Genomic DNA, 22,549 nt, shown 5'->3' on the forward strand with positions numbered 1-22,549 from the left:
TTGTAACAATTTATTATTCAAAATAATCTATTCGAAATATTGATAATAAATATCTGTATGATTTCTCATATTATTTGATAGGGTGGATTGTGAATCTTTGATTGTGTAAAGATAACTATCATCAAATTTTATTATTATATATTGAACACATGCACACACACGCGCGCACACACGCACGCACGCACGCACACACAAAACACACATTAATCGTGCGCTTACGATTATTTACTATAAAGTTTACGATGATATAAAGAGGTGTAGGATTTGAATGATCCATAAGCCTCTACTACGTAATTTCTATAATAATTTAATATACATTACGCATTGATAAGCTAGTAGATAAGAAGATTGTGCTCGACGAGGTCGGAATCGTTGTATATCGTGTACGGGCGAATAAGGCCAAAAATAGCAAAAATATTGTCGTAATGGTCGACTATGGACCTATTCAGGGTCTATAAAAGTGATAACGTGAAAACTAAGAATAAAATGAAGATTTATATATTAAGAAAATTTTCCAAATGAATGACAAGAAATATTAGCGAGCTTCTATACTTATATATGTGTATAATATTAGCGGATAATAAAGTAAGAAAAAAATATGAAAGAATATATAAGTAAAGTAATGTTGAGCCAAGAGAATTATCTTTTATTGCGAATATTCTGTACTTAAAAAGTTAGGAAAGAAAGCATTTAATTGAATTTATTATTTTTTCAGTGCAATCGTGCGCTATATTATTACCTACATTTTCTGTGATTTATAAGGTTTTTCGATTCTGCAATTACTTCTCTCTGATGATTAGACATGAATATGAATTCTTTAGTAGATATATTAATAATAAGTCCTGATTTTTTTTTTTATTTCAACCAATAATAAATGTTTAACTATTACAATTTTTCTGATGTGTAAAATTCAACATTCCATATATCGTGTATAATACAGTTCTATATCAAGTCTTGTAGAAATTTATTTAGTATTTCATAAATATTTTTTCTTCCCAAACACACTTCAAAGAAATGATTTGAATTCCTAGCCAATTAAAATATTACTATTAATAGTATTAATAATAATGATAACAGTAATAATAACAGGAAATATGAGAATAAAAAGAACAATAATTATTTAAAAATGTTTGTTCACGAATGAAATCCAACAAAATAGTATTTTTCATATGTATAAAAATAATCGATTTTATATGTTTATATTATAAAAAATAGAAACAATGCCATTAGATAAATGAAAATTCATTAAAATTATTTTCAAATCGGTATCAATTGTTTTAATATTCAGACATGATGATTTATAAAATAAAGATGACTAATTTCTGTTCCAAATTAATTGCTTTACAAATTATTACATTTATATATTACAATAAATGAACTAGTAAACATTTAATACTTAAAAAAACTTTTCAAACATAATTTTTATTTTTAAATGTCAAGTTAAATAAAATTTGAATAAAACTATACTTCTGTTAACTGCCATCTTAAGTTATTCAATTCTTTTAGGTATTACTTCTGTAATTTAATTTAATTGTAGATTCAAAGTTTTTAGTAATTGATTTTGTATACGATTCTCTGAACACTCACTAACAAACTTATTTTGAATGAATAATTGAATTATTTAAATATAAATGTTTAAAAATAGATATCAATGATTATTTATTTCAAGATTGTTTGTGGGTATAAATTAATGTTAAAAGTTACAAAATGCGAATGACCTGAGAAAAGTTTAACTGTTGCTAGTGAAAAATTAGAATAAAAAATGATTTTGTTTAGATCAAAAAATTGTGTATTTATTTTAACAAAAAATCTCCTCAAAATAACAGTGAAAACAGTTTTATTACAAAAATTACTTTATTATATAAAATGAATAAATGCACAAAATTTTACACTTGTAAATTTTAATAATACATAATATAATGATTTATCGAATATTTTTGGCATATGTTATTATTTTAATTTTTAATCTGGTACCATTGTTGCTTTAAGATAAACATTACTTTAAAGCTATAGAGTATTATGCTGCAATTGCATATGTTGGTGCGGTTAAAACTCCGCAATTATTATTTTTCTGAGCCATTAGTATGTATCCATCATTACCCCAGTAATTGGACCATGAATTCTTTATTAGCCAATAGCCGTTACCATTTATGGTACCGTAACCTACAGCTAAAACTGCGTGATCAAGTGCTTGCTCCGTGTTACCTATTATGTACAAGTTAACAAAAAATTTTTATTATATCAATTCTGAAGTGACAAGTTATAATTAAATGTTAGGTTACAATTTCTCAAAATTTATCTTACAAAATTTACACTTATTCATGTATATTTAAAAATAATTATTTCATAATTTTTGAAAATATTATTAACATTCAAAAACTTACCACATGAAGGTTCATAATATACACCATTTGAATAAAACGAAAATGTCTTGTGAGAAGCATCTATAGCTACTGATATGGGTCCATGCTTAAAAATAGCAAGTTTCAGTGCATTTATATCTGCAGGTTTAACATTGACAAATCCTTTTAGTTTTGCAATTTGGGTAACATTACTGATGTGGCAATATCCATCCTATATAGAATATATATATATATATATATATATGTGTGTGTGTGCATAATAGATGTATAATGAATCCATACCTCCCTTATATTAATTTACCTGTCCAAGATAACCACCATATTCTTCTTCCGTTGGTAAACCTCCATGTTTCATAATCCATTGGTAGGAACGGAAGTCTTCGCCTCCATCACAGCCATTATTTCCAAAACCCCAAGAACAATCAATAAGAGCCTGATTAATTTGAGATTATTTTTAGTATTTTAAATTTATAATTAAGTTGTGAATATTTATTTTAAATAAAATGATTAATTTACCTGTTGTGAAAGTCTCACTAATTTTTTATATTTCATATAATAAGCACCTTCAACTGCACCAGTTGTACCAAAACTCCAACAAGAACCACATACAGATTGATCTAAAAATGATTACATAATTAATTAGTATAATAAAAAAGCAAAATTATCAAGTATATAGTACATATATGTTTCCTTTGAATAATAAGTTCTTTTACCTTTTACTGGTGTTACAGCACCATACAGTCTCCAATCGAAATTTTCAGGTAAATTATTCTTTTCTTTCTCAATTTCATAAGGGAATGGTAAGCCTCCGTTATATCCATGTTTTGTATATTGTTTTCCACGCAAAACTTTTATTTCGGAATCTGTACGGTCTGCCAAATGGTTAACATCCAATTGGAATCCTAAATTGGCACGATTCATTGAATGAATATACCTAATATAAAAATTATAATTTAAAAATCTTCATTATGATCACAAGATTTTCATTGTTTTACCTAAGATTGTGTCTAAAATGTTCTTTACGTTTCCTATGTTCTAAATCATGACCATAATTCTTCTTATAAGCATTTTTAAAATTATTGAATGCAGCGTCTACATGATCTTGATAATTATGAATAAATTCTTGCATTGGATTAAAACTATATACGTATTGATCACCTGGCCCAGGGAAACTTATGCAGCTTGAATCTGTTTTATAAAATTTAAAAGATTAAATTAATGTATAGATAATTCTTGTATACATAAATAAAATTTCAAATGTATATTATAATAAAATTTGTACTGACTTTGCTCTACTTGAAAAACTTCAGAACTGGGTGTTTCAAAAGAATACCAATCATACTCTAAATAATAATGATCATAATGAGATCCTAAAAGTGTGTTAAAGCCACGCATTTCATACCTTACAGGAATTGGTACTTTTACTTGAGGTATCGACGTTGATTTCTGAAAGTAGAAAAATTTTATGATATTTGGCATACTTATTTTTGTATGCAAGCTAAATATATTTGTAAATTACCTTATAACGAATCCATAAGGTATATTTATTTGTTTTTTCTTCTATAGTTTCAACAAGGCGCCATTTTTCACAGTTTAAACCATTGATCATTTCTTCTCCAATACACTGTACATAATGTACATTAAAAAAATGTTTGTTAAAATTTTATATGGAATTATTTCAATTAAATTATATCTCACTTCCATTCCATTAGTATCCGGTATAATAGTTTGTGGTCTAATTTTCATTTCACCTGTTCCATTTACTTGTAGACATGTTTGTTTATTTACATCACTTTCAGTTGTAACGGGAGCTACTTTAATGCTAGTTCCGTAAGGCCCTTCACTTGATAGTTGATAAGTTTTGACCATACCTAAATTAATTAATAATTGATATACAAATGATGAAGTGCATTTAAACAGAAATCGATTTAACATTACCTCCATAATAATCTATTCTACTATTGCCTGTTTGATCATCAAACCATGCATAAAATGGTTCTCGAATTTCAGCATAAGGTATGTATAAAGTACCTTTTGCAGTATAAGCATTATTAAATGATGGTGTTCTTACTGGACTTGCAGAACAAACGCCTAAACATAATACGGATAAATATTTTAACATATTTAATAATTGATTTTTTATATTTGAATATTTTTAGTTCATTTATATTATTAAAAAAAGCAAAAAATAATTATTGACAATTATAACAATTATAATTAAGTATCGATTTTTAATTTCAATATATGAATAATTTCTCTTTTTGATACATGTGTATCATTTGATTATATTAAAATAACATAAATTAAAACTTACCGTATAGCAGGAAAATACAGTTGATGGTAAGAGGAATCATTTTTATTCAATTTCTGGAAAGTGAAATTATATTTTATAAATAATTTTGATAACTTTATTGACCTTTTAGTATGAGTTATTTATCAGTTGGGCATTACCAGAAAAACAATAATAAATGATACACCAATCTCATGCATAGGAGAAATCAAGCAACCAACACTACTCACAAAACGCTAGTAACTTGTTATAAAAATTTTATAGTTTGTTGACTTTTAATAAATGATGTATTTATATGTTTAAAATGATTAAAAAATTTGATTATAAAATCATATAAATTATAAAGTACTAAAAAATTGTTTATATACATATTATTACGCGCGCGTAACCATACGCGCGTGCATACACACAATCGTTGATGCCCACACGCACACACGCAAAGCAGATAATAAACCGCGTTTGTTTTTATTATTTATGTAGAATGAATTTAATTTTAAAGCATCAACGAAATTCTAAGCAAAGACCCACTAATATAATACACGAAGCTTTTAAATAAGATTATATTCTAATTTGGTCAGTACCAATGAAAGGTAATTCTGAATACAGAGGAGAGTGCGATTCTTAATTTAGTTGTAGTTGTATTTAAATCAATTATGAAATTAATATAAACGGTGAAACTATATAATTATAGTGATCTAAAATAAATTACCAATTTGGAAAGAAAAGTGAAAGTTAAATATATACTGTGCAATATATTTACCTATTGACTTGATAGAGTTTAGCCGTCAATGGACCAAACTACTGTGAATCGTATTTTCTTATGCTACAGTTAGCGTCGGTGTAGTCAGGCTATAATACTCAGTTCGATTTGTTACTAGAGTCGATAAAAAGGAGGAAGGAAGAGTATGGTCAAATCAAAACAACGACGGCATGAAGAATCATAATACACTAAGTTTCATTTGGGATTATTATTCAAAAATAGTCTGTATTGATATATTATAGCAACAGTTGACATTTAGTATGGATCTCTAAATACAAGTCATGTATGTGTGCACTCGCGCCCTCCTATAAACACAGGCATGTGCGTATTTACGTCAGACCATACTGTACTTCACCATAAGTCATTCGAACTCTTTATTATCATGCTTGTGTATTCGCGTATTGTAGACATTTTGTGGAACTCGAGTTGAGTTTATTTTGAAATGCGTAACGTTAATATGGTAATTTTATTAATAAAGTATTTGTATCTTTGTTTTTCGATTATTTATATATATATTTATTATAACTATTATTAAAATATTCAATTACGTTGTTTTAATTTTATTGTAATATTTTCTGTTATCTGTAGAGTAATAAGACTATAAGCAATAAAAATATCAGAGATATAAGCAAATGTTATAAGCTGTAGTCATAATAAAAATATATGATTAATAGCTATCTGTAACGATTATTCTGAATTACAAATATTGCTTAAAACGATTAATTTTATAAATTTTTAATCTTGTATATGTTTAATATTTTTAAATGTTTAAAATCATTAATTATATATAATAAATTTTATATTATGAAATGTACCACAAATGTTATTTATTTATGTATATAAAGCTGTTAAATTAATAAAAGATAATGAATGAATCTATATATATACTTTAAAGTTTTAATCAAAGCAAACAAATTTTAAACAATATGTCTGCTTTTAATTATTCAATATCTTCAATTTTATATAATTCATGGATAATATAGAAAAAATTTGTGTTATTCTGAAGTGAATTATACGTGAAAGATGCATAGCCTTAATTTCTAATTTAATGAGCACATTATATAACAATAAAATATTAAATACATAAATAATTTTATTTATTTAATAAATATAGAAAAATATGTCACAAAAAAGTAAAACCATAAATCTTTACAAAACTGTAAGTATATAAGTATATTATTCATAAATAATCCTAAAAGTCAAGTACTTATTACATTATTATTTTAAACATTCTGCTGAATATGATTATTATTTTTTTTTAAGGTATTTTTTTTGCTTAACAATTTGCTTACTAAATTTATTATCTTCAATTCTCCCTTCTTAAATATTAATATATCATCCGTATATACCTTAATAATCTAATCTTTTGATTATGTTTGCTTAGTTACTCTATATGGGAAAAGATTATCCAAAAGGTTATGATTATTTTCGTGTCAGATTGAAAAAGGTGTTTGAAAAAAATCGATATGAGACAGATACAGAAAAAATAGAAAAAATGATAGCCCATGGAAATTTCGTTATCAAAGAATTGGAAGCCTTATATATGTTAAAAAAGTATAGAACACTAAAAAAAAGATATTATGAATAATCAAATGATAAAAATGTAGATTGGACATAGAAACGTGTAAATGTGGGTATTGTGAAAAATTTTGAATTTTATTATATTATAAAATATTGTAAATAAATATAATTAAAATATAGATCTTCACAAGTATTGTTAATATATGTATGTAAATAAAATACTTTTTAAATAAAAATATTTAGTATTTTGTTAAATCATTTTAATTCACGTTATATTTCCACTGCAATATCTTTTCTTTTGATTTATTTCAGGAATCAGCTGTTTGTGTAATACGTATCTTAACCTAAAAATGTTGATTTAATATTATAAATTTTAAATAAATTTCATAAAATACATTTAAACATTTTATAATTTATTAATTCAACATGGCTGTTTGTATAGCAGTAATAGGTAAAGATGTAAGTTTTGATAAAAATGAATTGTATATAATGTAGAAGAAAAAAGTTAATAAAAAAAAAATTGTGTTGAAATATATATTGTAAAATATAAACTGTTTATATTTGTGTTTTGTAAAATTTATTGTTATTTTATAGAATTCTCCAAAATATATAAAATGTACTGATGAGGCAAATGCTTTACAATTTCATTATAAAATTCATACTTCAATTGACATTGTTGAAGAAAAATTAAATATTGGAAATAAAACAGCTGCAGATGTGCGGGAACTCTTTTTAGGAATGTTATATTCCACAGAGGAATATAAAATGTAAAATTTTTTCGTTTAATAATTAAATGTTTTACACATTTTATATTAGAATAAATAGATCTCTTTTTATTTTTAGATTTGGATATGCTACTAATACCAAAATTAAATTTATAATTGTTTTACAATCTTCTAATGCTACTTTACGAGATAATGAAGTAAGAATGGTAAGATTTAATATGTTTTTCTATCGATTGAAATATAAGATATAACGTTTCTAGTCAAAAATGGTTTTTAGTCAACAAAATGTATTTTGATAAATTTTAAATGGACTTATCTACATATTTATTTTAAAAAAATATTTTTATACGCTCATTCAATTATATTTTTTTTTAATTTCTAAACCATTTGTGCTTAGTATATTATATTGCACATATAATTTAAAATAAACAGTCTTTTAAAATATTTAAATATAAATAAAATATAACATATAAAGTTGATCAACATAAATTATATAAAACAACGAAAACTTTCATAACATTGAAAAAATATATTTTAATTTTCATTACAGTATATTTATTTGTGATATTTATTGATAATATTTTATCATTTTTATTATTTTTTGTAATTAAATTTGATATATATATATATATATATATATAGTAATATCTATTTACCAGTATCATTGTTAATAATTTTTTACAAAATTTGATAATATTAATAATTTTACCTATTATGTACTTTAAAATATATTTATTAAATTTCAAATAGATTAATTTAAATTAAAATTATTTTTTATTTCTTATATAATACATATTTTTAAAAAACATTGTAATTGCAGATGTTCCGTAAACTCCACATAGCTTATGCAAATGCAGTGAGTGATCCATTTTATATTCCTGGTGATCAAATACAGTCAAAGTAGCACAATTTTTCAATATCTTTATAAATGACTATTTTATTACAATTGTTTCATGTAAATGTAATTGACATTTCTATATTTTTTAGAATATTCAATTCTGCAGTGATGGATATAATGGGTTTACTGGTAGATGAAAAAAAAATATTAAAGTAAAATATAGAAGTTGAAAAAAAAATTTTCATCAAAATGTTTTACAATGGAAAAATGTTTTCATTTTATTTTTAGATAAGTTTGTAATTTGATTTTGTATATATATATATATTTACTTTTTTATTTATTTTTTTTTTCATACTATCTCTTAGTGTTTAATTTTTATACTTAATAAAAATTCCAATTATTACTCTTAGTATAATTAATATATAATAAAATTAGAGTAATGGAAAATATTGAATATTGTTAATTAAAAAGAATTAAAATAGGTATACAAGTTATTTATTTTAGTATTAAGAATATTAACAAATTGTATATAATAATACATCGGAAATTTAAATATTTTAATTTTGTCTTTTACAAGCATTTATTATGTTCAATACAAATTGATCATTTAATGAAATATTTTTAAAAATTAATAATTTATCTATTTTCTGATATGCATTTTATTATTTATTTTACATTATATAAATAATTTTGACCGTATTTTAGTAATTTAAATGTATGACATTATCTTTTATTTATAATATTACATTATATTATTTTTATAATGTATTAATATTTTTGGAATATTAATTATAGATTAGTAATATTTTCGTTTGTTGGAGATGCAATTATCATAGATAAGTATTATATAATTATAGACAAATAACTTGTTCAATTGTTTATATTAAAATATGATGCAGAAATTATTAAAATGGTACAATGAAGTATATAAAATATTATATTAACAATTATTATTCATAAATAACATTTATTTTATATTTACATAGTGTATAAATATAATGGCATAGAATTTTCATTTATTAAAATATATAAATCTCTTTGCTTTTCATTCGGTGTATTCATTAAAAAAAATTAAATAATTTGAAAAATTTCTATTTATATAATACAATAATTGTATGATAATATAAATTTTGATGAAATAAATTAACATATATTTTTATTGCTATTTTAGACGTGTAATTTAAATTGAGAAAACTTTAAGCGAAGTAAATATTAAAAATATAAATGACTAACAACTGAGTTAAATGAAAAATTATACACACGCACGCACACACATATATAATTTTTATGTAAGCAAACGCATATGCAGATAGTATGGTAATTATGGTAAATGTTTCTTTTCACTAATTGTTTTATTCATTAATTTTTTTAATTTACTTGTTTCATTCTGTTGACATTTTATATTCTATAATTTTTTTTAAAAACTTTCTCATTTTTGAAAATTAAATTAAATAAAATCTTTTTTTAATTTGTATCTAACATAATTAAGTAAATAATTTATATCAGTTGCAAAAATGTTAAATTATATACGTCAGTTTGTTTTATGTAAAAAAAAACAATTGAAATAAATTTTTTTGCTTTAAATAAGAAAATTTTTAATATTTTGCATTTTCTTTATTTTATTATCTTTTGAGCTAAAGTTTTAAATGTTTCAGAATTTGATAAATTCTAATTTGATAAATTACGAAAATTGAAGGAAGAACATGTAAGATTTGTTAAATAAAACAATTTTTTCATATATTATCCAATAGTCTATTTAAAAGAATGTTTCTGTTTTGTTTCAAAATGATTTCTTTGTATATAATTGATTTTTTACTATTTATGTAATTATAAATGTTTTTACTGTATAACTTCAAATTTTTTTGCTTTAGATCATTACCATTAAACATAATTCGTTGTATTAATCTACATGACACATAAGGTTTAATAGTAGTATAGTTCGATACTGATTTAAGATGTATTTATTTTTGTATTTAGTATAAAAGTATGTCGCGCTAACTTTTTATTATAATTTATATAATTCATATATTATTGATGTTAATATAAGAAGAATAAAGTAAAAAAGGAGAAATGAGTTAACAATCAACACTGTCTATACATATATTTTTCTATAATCAAGTTGGATAATTTCTAATTTGTTGTTATTTACAAGTAATATACATATATTGACATATATTGTATTGTTTGACTCGTTAAAGAAATTCGTTTAGATTTTTGCTTAATCCATAAGCAAGATATACAAATATACTAACTTGAATAACCGATCAACGGATGCATTAATATTATAATTGAGTAAAAACAGGTTATTCACTTATGAATTGTAATTAAGGAAGTCGATCCCAAAACGCTCTTATATTTAAGTTGCTATACTTTGTATGTATAGTATCTACAACAAAATTACTCATTATTTCACAATATATACAAAATTAAAGGATGTGATCAAGCAAAAGACTATCTATACATATTTGATGGCGATAAGAAATATGATAATTAATTATATTGTGAGAGAACTGAACTTGCTCATTTGGATACTAAGGATAATCAAATGTAAATTTTGAAAATATGTTATGATATCTATTTGATTAACGAACGTAAACGTTGAGTAACTAGCCGATATTCATCTTACAGATAGTGAATAAGTTTTTGCTGTTATTTAAAAACAGGGATGCGTTTGAACTTGTAACATATTGGAAATATGTTCGAATTGATCAAATGTCGAGGTGGCAAGGATTGCCTTTTTAGTAACAGGTTTTAAAAGAGTATATATACCATGATATTTTATCAATTAAAAGTGATCGTTAATGATTAATAGTAACAATAATTTTCAATCGCAACGAAAAACAGATAATGAAATGATAAATTATCGAAATATGTATATGATATTCAACGTGTACTGAATAATAGAGAGAAAGTCAAAATAAACTATGTAACTCATGTCTACTTTTTCAAGGAGTTTTTAGACGCATTTTGTAGCGTTTGTTATTAAATTATTAAGTTAATTTATTTGTATTTTATTTATCGGATACCGTTGTTTTTCAGAACACATTAAACATTCATGTATATATATTATATTATACCGATATCTTCAATTACATAAATTACATAGCAATGAATGATATAGATATAGAAAGTAAATAGTACAAATTTACTTTCATTATACTTTCATTATGGCTGCTCATCTTTTTATCGCCATTTATATATGTATATATACATATCAAAATCAGTATCCATATCTATCTACCTACCTATTTATCATCTATCTATCTATCTATATATATGCATATGCTTAATTACAAATCTTGTTTTCATACAGTTACTTATATACAAAAATATACTTTATAATTCAACAAGAATAGATTTTTTAGGATACATGGCAAGATTCTTAAAAGGTATTATTCTTAACAATTTTAGTATGTTTCTGTTTTATCACACATCATAGTATCATGGCCAAACACTGTAAATAAATAGATTAATAACATTAAATAAAATAATATATGAATACAACATAATCAATAAACATACTTTCACAATTTTCACAATATGGCCTTTGAATTGGTATCTTTTTATCAGATTTTGGTTTTATAGGATCAGGATCTTGAGCTTGCTTCGGGCAATCCTCTGTTTCATGTATATCAAATTGATCGCATATATCACAGAACATTCTAAGCGGTTGTACTTTTTTTTCAATTAGATTTCTAAAATAAATATTAGTGTTTCTAAATATATGTTACAATTGTATTAAAAAAAAAAAAATATATATATATATATACTACTTACAGATTATAATCATCAGCCTCTTGAGTAGGAATACCCATTTCTAAAACTTGAATTTTACATGATAATGCCTCATTTTTATGCTGCATGTCAACAATAACAGAGTTTAAAAAATCAATCTGGCCTTTAGCAAGATCATATTCTTCCTTCAATTTTTCAAATTCTGATTCTGAACTATGTAAAATAGATTTTGTATTTTCTTCAGTGTTTTCAATAACATTATGTTTCAATATATCATTCTGAAAAAATAGAATAAAAAATGTTTCAAATAACATGTTGAAAATGAAAAGAAAAAAAAATAAATAGGTCTTACATTTGTACTATTTTTAAAATTTTCATTGGTAATATTTAATTTAGCTATTGTCTCATTATAGTTAATTAAAAGTTGTTTATTTTCTTTTTCCCTGAAACATTATATACAATAATGAGATGTAATAAAAAATGTATTTATTATTTTGTCGATTATACATACAGGTATGTTTGAGATTCTTCTAAATTTGCACATTTTTTATGAGCATAATTGATTTGTTCTATGAAATTTTGTATTCTTTCTTCCATTTCTCTTTTTGTTTGTTGAAGTTCCAAAATAAATTTATCCTTTAATTTGAGATCATTTTCATGCTTTATTATCAAACTATCTATAATTTTCTGTTTATCTTTATAATCTTCTACAGCTTTCTTTGCAGTTTCTTCCGAATTTTTTAAATTATCAATAGTTTTATCCTTTAAGGCTAAGTCATTTTCATATTTTATACACAATTCTTCAGAACCTACATTCTTCTTACTAAATTCATTTACTATTTTTTCTTTATTTTCCAACGCATTACTAATTTCTAAAATTATCGAATCTTTAAGCTCTAATTCATGTTTATGTTTTTTTATTAATTCATCCATTTCTTTTTGTTTTTCTTCAATATTACTACTGTCATTATTCGCTTTTGATTTTTTTATTTCATAAATTGTATTTTCTAATTTCACTATAATTTTTGTTTTATTTTCTAAATCAGTTTTTAAAATACGAATATCTGATTCTAGATTTTTTATATTCTCATTAAGAGATGTTATAAAATTAATGTTTGAAAGAATTTCATTACTTTTGATCACTATATTATCTTGAAAGGTTTGAAGTTGTTGATTTGAGATTTCATTATTTTTCTTCTCTGAAATCAAGTTTTCATTCAATATTTGTATTTCTCTATCTTTCGATATTATTATGGATTCCATTTCACAACATCTTTGATTCGATTTCTTGCCATTTTCTGATACTATTGTTAATTCTTTTGTTAGTTCATCTAAATAATTTTTAGATTCTTTTAATGCTGTATCTAAGGTATTTTTTTCGTCCTCAAGTTGTTGTTTCAAATTGGCAATTTCTAATGCCATTTGGGACTCTAAATTAGTATTAGAAGACTTTAATATATTTAATTCTGTAAGTGCATCGTTATATTTAACATTAATTTCTAATAAATTTTGCTTGATTTTTTCTTTTTCTATTTTTAAAATTTCTAAGCTGTTAATAATTTCATTAAGCTGTAAATCTTTAGTATTAACCAAGGATTCTAGTTGCAAAACATGTTGATTTTTGGTATTCAAATTTTCTTTGACCTCTTTCATAGATATATCCATAGCTTGTTGGTCACAAAGTAATTGTGCATTTAATTTTTCTAAAGTATCAATATTTTCTTTTAAAATAATCTGATCATTTCCTCCTTCACTTATTTGTTTTTCAAGTTGATATTTCTTAATTTTATGTTTTTCAAAAGTATCAGCAAGTTCTCTCTCTAGGAAACTATTTCTTTCTTCTACTGTTTTAATGACATTTGTTAAGTTCGATAATTCTAAAATTTGTTTTTTGAGATTATCTTCTAGAACTTTATTTTTATTAAGTAAATCTTGTTCAATTGTTTGACTAACTGTAAATTTTTCTGTAATATTTTGTTTTTCTTGTATTTCTAATTTTAAATGCACCTTAATTTTTTCATTTTCTTTTTCAAGTTCACTGACTATTAAAGTAATTTTATTTAGATCTTGCTCTAACATACTTGTTTTAGATTCTGCAGCTATCAGTGATTGCCTTAATTCAAATTCTTTATGTTTAGTTTCATCAAGTTCTTTTTCCTTTTGTCTAAATTGCTCATTATATCGAATAAGTTTATCGGATGAATCTTCTGATGTGCTGATAATATGCGATATTTCCTCTCTCTGTAAGAAAAGTAATCAGTAAATTTATGTTAAGTATTTTTGTGCTAAATAAATAGTTAATATTTTACCAATTTTTCTTTCTGATTAGTTAAGTAAACGATATTGTCTTCAAATTTTTTACACTTTTCAGTTAGTGCCATTAAATTATTTTCATATATAAGTAATTCACTTTCTAAATTACTTATTGTCTGCTCAGAAAAAGATAAAGTATCTTGCAATTCTGAAATCGTTGAAAAAATATTTAAAATATAAAATTTATAAGCATGCATTGTATATATATATATATATATATACTGTTATATACCAGAAGTTTTTTCAGAAAGATTTTTTATTTGTTCATTTTGATTTTCTATAATTAATTTTAAATCAGATAATTCTGTTTCGTTAAGGTTTAATTTTATAGACTTTTGAGAAGCTGTCTCAGTAATATCTTGAATGCATTTATTTCTGATTTCTATTTGCTCTTGAAATTCTTTTTGTAAAAGTGTTATTTCCTCTATTTTAGAACTCTGAAGTTTTGATAACTCACAGTCTTTCACTTTATTATTTTCATCTGATTTATTTAATTTGTCCGTTAAAATATTGATTTCTTCTGTCAATGAAGTAATATGATTCTCCTAAAAATTAAATATCTTTTAATTATATATATGAAAAAATGGTACAAATTTTACAAGTTCATAAGTTCAGTGTTATTTTAAAATAATTTATATCTGTGATTAGTTAAGTTTATGTACTTTAGAAAAATAATATTTTCATAATGATTTAAAATATGAAGAATATTACATTATAACATATTTTATGTTTGATTAAACTTATTACATAATGAAATTATATATGAAGTTCTAATTATTTCGAGTTTATAAATGACAATCATAAACAATCTATATTATTTTAAACAAATACCAATTTTGATTTTTCTTGTGTAATAATTTCAATTTCATTCTTATATTTGATTCTTAATTTATTTAATTCGAATGCTAATGAATCGGCTTCTTCCATTTTTTTGCATAGTTTAGTAGAAATTTCCTTAATCTGAGAATCCTTACAACTTAACTGAGACTGGAAGGATTCTGACAATTCTTGAATTTGTCGATCACTTTCCATTTTGAAATTTTCTAAAATATTTTTCTGTGCAGTTAGTTTTTCTGATTCCTGTTTAAATGCTGAAGCTTGTGATTTTCTAATTTCATCATTTTCTTTTAATATTTTCTCGTGCGTTTCTATTAGTTTCATTCTTTCTGTTGTATTATGTTCTGTAACTTTTTGCATTGTTTCTTTAAGTTGCTCATTTTTTTTTTGTAAGATTTCTGTTTGAACCTTAAATTGATTACTTAATTCATCAATGTATGCACTTTTTTTTTCAAGTTGTTTAGTAGTTTCTTCTAATTTTTTGTTTAAGTTTGAATTGAATTCTTCTTGAACAAGATTTTCTTTTTCCTTTCCTTTAAGTTTTTCATGTATTTCGTTCATTTTAAGAATATGGTTTTCCATTATTTTTGTTTTATCTTCCAGGAGATTTTTGAGTTCCAATTCTGTTTTTTCCAACTTTTCATTACATTTTTGTAAATCTGATGATATAAATAAAAATGCTTAAATTACAAATTATAAAAAGATATTTAAGAATTTATAAAAATTATTTATATTCGTGTATCTGTAAATATTATTTTAAGGCCATTATTTGAATGAGATCAGATGAAAATATAAACACCATTAAAATCATACAAAATAATTTTTACTTGAAAATTCATCTGCTTCTTCCGTTGTAGCATTTTGCGTTTGTATTCGGAGTTTAGTTAATTCTTCCTCAGTTTCAAATAACCTAGTCGTATCTCTTTCAAGTTGTATAACACGTTCTCGTTCTTCCGAAAGTTGTTTCTCAAGATCATTTATTTTATTTTCATATAATGAATTAGCCACCTATTTATCGAAAAATGCATTTGATAATTCGCGTAAATAATTGTTAAAAAATGATACTAATTATAAAGTGATTTATGATATTTAATCATCACATTCTACAATAAATTGAGTTATATATATATATATATATATATATAATATAATATTATAAATAATTAACGGAAATATTAACAGAGAAAAGTAAAAAAAAATAGCATAACGACAGATTTATATACATTATATTAAATTAATCAAAGAGGATATAATTTCACAAATATTATAAATATTTCACGAATAATATTTATTTTTATAATGGCATTAATTAACTTGATACAATTTCTATATATTACTTCGTGAATGAATTCACTTCCAATTTTCTTAAGATTTTTGAAAAAACTTTATAAATTAAACATTTATTAAATATGTTATTTAATATTATATTGAATTAATTTTTTTAAATTTTTAAAGATTAAATAAAAATAAAAATTTGATAGATTAAAGAAAGATATATTTTACGTAAAATATATCAAGAATCTATTTAAATTTAGCCTAACTACATAGATTTCAATTCTACCTTCAGTTTAAAATTAATAAAGTGAAATTTGAAAAATATTAGACATAATATTTTAAGAAATAAGTATTTCGATAACTAAAGAAGTTAATTATAGAAGTTATATCCACTTTTTCATTTGACAAATAAATAAAATACTACAGATTAGCAAATGATTCGAAAACAGTCAAAACGAAACATCAGAAAACGCATCTTAATTTTATAATTAATTTATATATTTATTAATTTATATAATTTATATAATTATTATTTTATTTTTTCATAAAAAAAAAAAACATAAACATTGAACGCACTAATATTTATAGATTCGAAAATTGAATATGAACTTTCTATATTTACATTTTAATTAAAGCTTTGAAATTAATTGCTTTTGAACATTATATATATATGCATAATTTTCCCAGAGTTTAAAATTCAATTCTTTACATAATAATCTTTCGTGGAATATAAATTATTAAATTTGAAACTGTTTTGTTTAAACTTCGATATTCTTTAAGTAAAGTATCTATTTGCAAAAAAATTTATCGTTTTTCTAAGTAATTAGTTTTTAATGTTAGTAGTTTTTTTTTATAATTGAAATAATCACGACATTAGAACTATAAATGCCTTTATAAGCAGAAATAGAAAATAGATTTTGGTAAGAATGTGCAAAAAGCTAAACAAGAATTCTATTGTGAAATTGAAGCAAGCTGTGCAGAACAAAATCTTGAGCGTATCCTCAGACCCAAAAGACTTCCAGCAGATACTTACACTTTGCTCAGAGTGCTCTTTCTGAAAACAAATGAAAAATATACGCCTAGTTAGTTTACTAATAAGTAATCTTGTTCAGTTGAAAATAAATTAATTGTATTGAATATGTAATTTAAAAATTTATTGATAATTCAATAGTTCCTATATATTTTTATATATAATTGAATTCTCAATATTGAATTATATTTATAAATCTAAAAATGATATATTTATAAAATTTTTCAATTATAATTTTTACTTCAAACTAGAGTATTAATTTTTTCAATTATTTAAAAAATATTATATTCAACTATACGTTATTTGGTCATTTGAAATATATGTTAATAACTACAGAATTAGAATTTAATTATTAAGCTCTTTTTAAATAATATAAAGATCTATTTTACATTTAGAGCAGTGACCATCACCTTTTACGTATATACAGTGTATTAATATTTATCAATGATCATTAAAATATTCTGTGAAATACTGACTTCTATTGATTCTGAAAACTCTGTCAAAAGTTTCATTTAATATAATTTTTTTTTACCTGTATGTCAGCCTTGTTTATAGATTCTTCTTCAAATCGAAAGAGCAAGTCTTCACATTTTGTACGTTCCTCTTCTAGTTGCGTTAGTAATAAATTCTTCTCTTCAAAAAGTTTTATCAAATTTTCTTGAGTATCCTGCGAAAGTTTTTCAGTTTCCTCACGATACTATAAAATGAGAACTACAATATCAAAGTCTAATCAATAAATCAATAATAATTAAATTTTCAGAAAATAAAAGTTACCTTTTCATATTCTTTTTTTAAAACCATGACAATTTTTTCAGCCTCGTCAGCTTGATTAGCAGCTTTTGTGACTCTTTCACGTTCTAAATCTCTTTCTTTTCGAAGAGTATCTATCTCTTTCAGTTTTTCTTTTAATATATCCTAAAATATAAGTATTTTTAATATACACTTATAATTCAAAGTAAAATAAAAGTGAAAAAAAACTTTAATTTATAGACTATTTCTACTAATCAAAAGCATTTTATTTTCTTCTAATTATAGTTTTTCAATAGTTTATATTCCTTAAGGTACTTTTACTTACAAAATTAATTATAATAACATATAATAAGCAAAATATAAATAAATTATTAATACAATTTTAGAATTATATAAAACAAATATATGTATTAGTTTATTTTGTAATAATCAAATTCAAAATAACGTCATACTGAAATTTCGCAATTAATTTTTACATTAGTAGAGTTGCATATTGAAATAATGTTTGTATATATACATTCATGTATATTTATAAATAATATATCAAAAACATAAATATAATAATTCACATAAATCAATAATATAAATAGTACAAATATATTATTTTCATTACATTAATTTGTTTAAAATGCAATTAAAATATTATATGAGTATAAGAAAAGTATTTCACTATAATAAACTAATTCGGGTTATATTATATTGTTTAAATAAAAATTATGTAACATAAACACATTTAAAAGGAGTTTTAAAACGTCATATATATTTTGATACGAAATTTATTAATATTCAATCAGTAATTCTGTGTAATTTATAACTTTTATATACAGTATTTTCATGAAAAATCTTATTTTTATATGCTATATTAAATTATTTGAATACTTTAATTGTATTTTAAAACTGAAAATTTAAAAATTTCATAATTCAGGATTCAGAATCTACTGTGACTTGAATTATTTTTAACATTTATTTTACATTTAATTTTTCTAATTAGTATTTTCCAATAATTTAAGTAATATTATTGCTCATTGTCTCATATTGAATTGCATGAATGTTAAGTCCAAATATTTATTAGGATAATGAATAATTCAAATAAATAGGATGAGTGCAAAAGAAGAAAAATTTTCTGAGCATAATTTATATTTTATTTATAAAGTTTGATGCCTTTTGTTTTTATTTAATACTTTGAACATTAGAAATAATGATAAATAATAAAAAAGAAATAATAAATGTAATAAAATATTATATTTTCAGGATATATATAACTAAGTATAAATTTCAAGAGCATTGTAATTAGTTTAATGTTACCGTAAACAAAGCATCTAGTTAAAAACGGGTCAAATAAGTAATGAAGTAAGAAATAACATAGCAATTTATTGTTTCATTATGGTAAAATCAAAACTTTTAGTCAATGTGAAATCAAGAGAATTAATAAAGAATTAAATTTGAGAAATATAATTACTAATTACACATACTAGATGAAATTACATAAAAATAAACAATGTATTATAAAAAATATTTTTATTTATATAATTTATATATATTATTATGAAATTGTACAACTTTAATAAGCTTTAATAAGTCTTTAGTTGGTTGATATTTGTTCTAGAAAATATTGCAGATAAATTATTGAAATATAATTAAACTTAAAGCCATTAATTATAAAGATGAGTTCAAATTTATTAGTAAATAAATTCATTTTTGTATAATTGTGAATTTTAAATAAAAATTCTGATTATACAAATACAACTATATTTTTTAACCAATGAATTACATAATTTACTTAATATACTTATATTCATAGTAATATTTATAAATACAATACAATATCCAATATATAAATATTTCTTCCTAGATAAAAGAAAATTTAGAAATCGTAACTTATATATTTAATGTTTTATAAGCATTTTAATATATTTAGTAAATATGTATATTTTATACAATAACTTGAAGGTATAAATTAAATTTCTCTTTTAAAAAAATTTAATTACTGTGATAATTGCCTTACAACGGATATGGCATTTAAAAACGACAATTTTTATTAGAATACAAATAAAATTTTTTTTATAATAACTTGAATAGTTCACAAAACTTACTTTAATTTTATGTTACATTCAGTTAATTTTTTCCCCGTTTATCATCAAAATTGATTAATTTTACTCTATTTATAAAATTATAGATTATATATATTTCTATATATTATAAAATAAAATATTGTGGGTGAAAAGGAAAAAAAGTGGTGATAAATTAATTTTATCGTTAAATATGACATATTTTCAAATACGTATTCATTGTTTTATTATATTATTTTTAATATTAAAATGTCAGTTTCTAGTTACTACATGTAAATTAGACAAATTATTAAGACCTATATATATAGTTATTTATTACATGCATTTTATTACTAGTTTTCTAGTATATGTGTATTTTATTACATATAAATTACTTAATGCATAAAATCAGTATTAGAAATAATTATTAAGTAATTTTTTCTAATTTTATACTATGATTCATAATTATAACATTTGAACTGTCAAATATGTTGATTTTATAATTTAAACTTAAATCTATGGAAATAGTTTATATTTCAAATACTTATTACAAAACTAAAGACGCCATTATTATATTATCATTTATTGTGGCACAGTTTTTTAATTACACACTGAATTATTTATAACAATACATTTTATTTAATTATTTAAATACAATTATCTTATTAGTTGATAGATATGTAACTGTATACAATGTGTGATTGCTATTATATTTTTATAACACATCTCAACAATGCAGTACTTTCTTTAAAAGAAAGATTTATAAAAACAATGTTGTAGGATACTTTTGCTGATATATACAATATAAATGTACCTACCTTTTATCATTAGTGAATTTTAATGATATTATTTGTATATAAATAGTATGTTTATATTAATATTTGATAGCACAACAATACATTACAAGAAAATACAGCTAATAAATATTAAATAAATACACATTAAAAGTATAACTATCCGAATATGTAATTGTTTCATATCAGAGTATTTTTATTCTACAATTTACATTTTTACGCAATTTATTACTACAGTATATACAACTTGTTATTACAAAATATAATCTTTAATTTAAGTAACATTACATATGCAATATAAAAATATACTAAAAAGAAATTACAAAATTGAAAAGAATAAAATAAAAAAAAATAAAAAAATATCTCACCTGCGTTGTTTTTTGTACAGGTGTTGTAGTGCGTGTAAAACCAGCCTTTTGTAACTGTAACACCATATAAAGACTAAAAACTAAATAAATAAATGATAAATATATCATGCGTATGTGCAATAACGTTAACAAGACATTGCAATAACAACAATAATTATTATAAATCTGTCAAGGATCTTTATGAGAAGTACTCTTCTGTTGCAGCTTGTACATGACTGTCGTATAATATTCTATGTCAAAACAGCTGCTGTTATTTTTATACTATTTATTTAAATTTTAAATTATTTTATAGTAAAAAATGAAATGGATAAAACCGTATCAATATTACAATTTTTTAAAAATTATTTTATATTTAAGATTATAGATTATTGAAATTATCCCCGTTATGGTAGCACATTTTCAAATCTTGAATTGTCAAATTTTCTCAAATTTGCATTAAATTGTGTTGGGAAGTTTTTTTAAAGAAATCATTGCATATCTTCTATATATAATTTTCGTGCTACATGTATGCGATTTTTCTTTTAGTAAAGGCACGGATTTATTTAATAATTTGAATTTGTTTACGCATGTTCATGAGATATCATAATATCGTAGTTAAAAACTTATTTGCTAACATAGTTTTGCATTATAAAATAGTTTTTGACGAAATATCGTCTTTAGTTGACGAGTAGCACCCCCATAGCTTCTCCATGCATTTCCATTGCTTTAACAGTAAGAAAAGGTGTCATAGACAAAGTGTAACAGACAAACAGACAGAAAGATCAATCGCTAAAACGTATACATGGTGAATGAACCACAAAAAAGTTAAATAAGAAAGGTAGATAGATAGATAGAGAGATAGAGAGAGATAGAGATAGAGATAGAGATAGAGAGAGAGAGATAGAGATAGAGAGAGAGATAGA

At 22.5% G+C, this 22,549-nt stretch overlaps 4 protein-coding genes across 4 annotated transcripts in view; 2 read left to right on the forward strand and 2 right to left on the reverse strand.

The window, feature by feature from the left end:
• Positions 1-1,947: 1,947 nt before the first annotated feature.
• 26-29-p (C1 family peptidase 26-29-p) lies at positions 1,948-5,751 on the reverse strand. The gene is made up of 12 exons (XM_011501236.1): positions 5,414-5,751; positions 4,678-4,730; positions 4,302-4,454; positions 4,062-4,234; positions 3,883-3,987; positions 3,650-3,809; positions 3,359-3,551; positions 3,077-3,297; positions 2,880-2,980; positions 2,665-2,796; positions 2,385-2,574; positions 1,948-2,205 (listed from the first exon to the last, which is right to left on the reverse strand). Exons 2-12 carry the CDS (start codon positions 4,715-4,717, stop codon positions 2,018-2,020), a joined length of 1,656 nt encoding a protein of 551 aa, XP_011499538.1. The 5' UTR covers positions 4,718-4,730; positions 5,414-5,751; the 3' UTR covers positions 1,948-2,017.
• Positions 5,752-6,533: 782 nt separating this feature from the next.
• Positions 6,534-7,051, forward strand: osi (electron transfer flavoprotein regulatory factor orsai). Its single transcript, XM_011501237.1, has 2 exons — positions 6,534-6,572; positions 6,798-7,051. Exons 1-2 carry the CDS (start codon positions 6,534-6,536, stop codon positions 6,999-7,001), a joined length of 243 nt encoding a protein of 80 aa, XP_011499539.1. The 3' UTR covers positions 7,002-7,051.
• Positions 7,052-7,313: 262 nt separating this feature from the next.
• On the forward strand, positions 7,314-8,728 carry LOC105363510 (trafficking protein particle complex subunit 2-like protein). Its single transcript, XM_011501238.1, has 5 exons — positions 7,314-7,393; positions 7,529-7,701; positions 7,778-7,865; positions 8,480-8,559; positions 8,647-8,728. Exons 1-5 carry the CDS (start codon positions 7,361-7,363, stop codon positions 8,711-8,713), a joined length of 441 nt encoding a protein of 146 aa, XP_011499540.1. The 5' UTR covers positions 7,314-7,360; the 3' UTR covers positions 8,714-8,728.
• Positions 8,729-11,663: 2,935 nt separating this feature from the next.
• CLIP-190 (Cytoplasmic linker protein 190) overlaps positions 11,664-22,549 on the reverse strand; it is a 26,579-nt gene continuing 15,693 nt past the window's right edge. The window contains exons 7-18 of the mRNA XM_011501239.1: positions 21,648-21,701; positions 18,462-18,602; positions 18,220-18,384; positions 16,210-16,390; positions 15,377-16,041; positions 14,778-15,090; positions 14,542-14,693; positions 12,744-14,473; positions 12,585-12,675; positions 12,275-12,510; positions 12,020-12,192; positions 11,664-11,951 (exon numbers count right to left, since the gene is read on the reverse strand). Coding sequence (XP_011499541.1) covers positions 11,905-11,951; positions 12,020-12,192; positions 12,275-12,510; positions 12,585-12,675; positions 12,744-14,473; positions 14,542-14,693; positions 14,778-15,090; positions 15,377-16,041; positions 16,210-16,390; positions 18,220-18,384; positions 18,462-18,602; positions 21,648-21,701 — 3,948 coding nt within the window. The 3' untranslated portion in view covers positions 11,664-11,904. The remainder of the gene's footprint in view (positions 11,952-12,019; positions 12,193-12,274; positions 12,511-12,584; positions 12,676-12,743; positions 14,474-14,541; positions 14,694-14,777; positions 15,091-15,376; positions 16,042-16,209; positions 16,391-18,219; positions 18,385-18,461; positions 18,603-21,647; positions 21,702-22,549) is intronic.

This window comes from Ceratosolen solmsi, unplaced genomic scaffold, assembly GCF_000503995.2.
Source record: "Ceratosolen solmsi marchali unplaced genomic scaffold, CerSol_1.0 scaffold57, whole genome shotgun sequence".
Lineage (NCBI taxonomy): Eukaryota > Metazoa > Arthropoda > Insecta > Hymenoptera > Agaonidae > Ceratosolen > Ceratosolen solmsi.

Excerpts from the sequence above, each read along its gene's own strand:
- 26-29-p (XM_011501236.1), bottom strand. The coding sequence starts at position 4,717 with ATGATTCCTCTTACCATCAACTGTATTTTCCTGCTATACG. Across the intron at positions 2,575-2,664 it reads ATGGTGGTTATCTTGGACAG|GATGGATATTGCCACATCAG; the intron begins GTAAATTAATAT and ends TATTCTATATAG. Across the intron at positions 2,206-2,384 it reads ATATTATGAACCTTCATGTG|GTAACACGGAGCAAGCACTT; the intron begins GTAAGTTTTTGA and ends TGTACATAATAG.
- LOC105363510 (XM_011501238.1), top strand. The coding sequence starts at position 7,361 with ATGGCTGTTTGTATAGCAGTAATAGGTAAAGAT. Across the intron at positions 7,394-7,528 it reads TAGCAGTAATAGGTAAAGAT|AATTCTCCAAAATATATAAA; the intron begins GTAAGTTTTGAT and ends GTTATTTTATAG. Across the intron at positions 7,866-8,479 it reads GAGATAATGAAGTAAGAATG|ATGTTCCGTAAACTCCACAT; the intron begins GTAAGATTTAAT and ends TTGTAATTGCAG.
- osi (XM_011501237.1), top strand. The coding sequence starts at position 6,534 with ATGTCACAAAAAAGTAAAACCATAAATCTTTACAAAACT. Across the intron at positions 6,573-6,797 it reads CCATAAATCTTTACAAAACT|TTACTCTATATGGGAAAAGA; the intron begins GTAAGTATATAA and ends ATGTTTGCTTAG.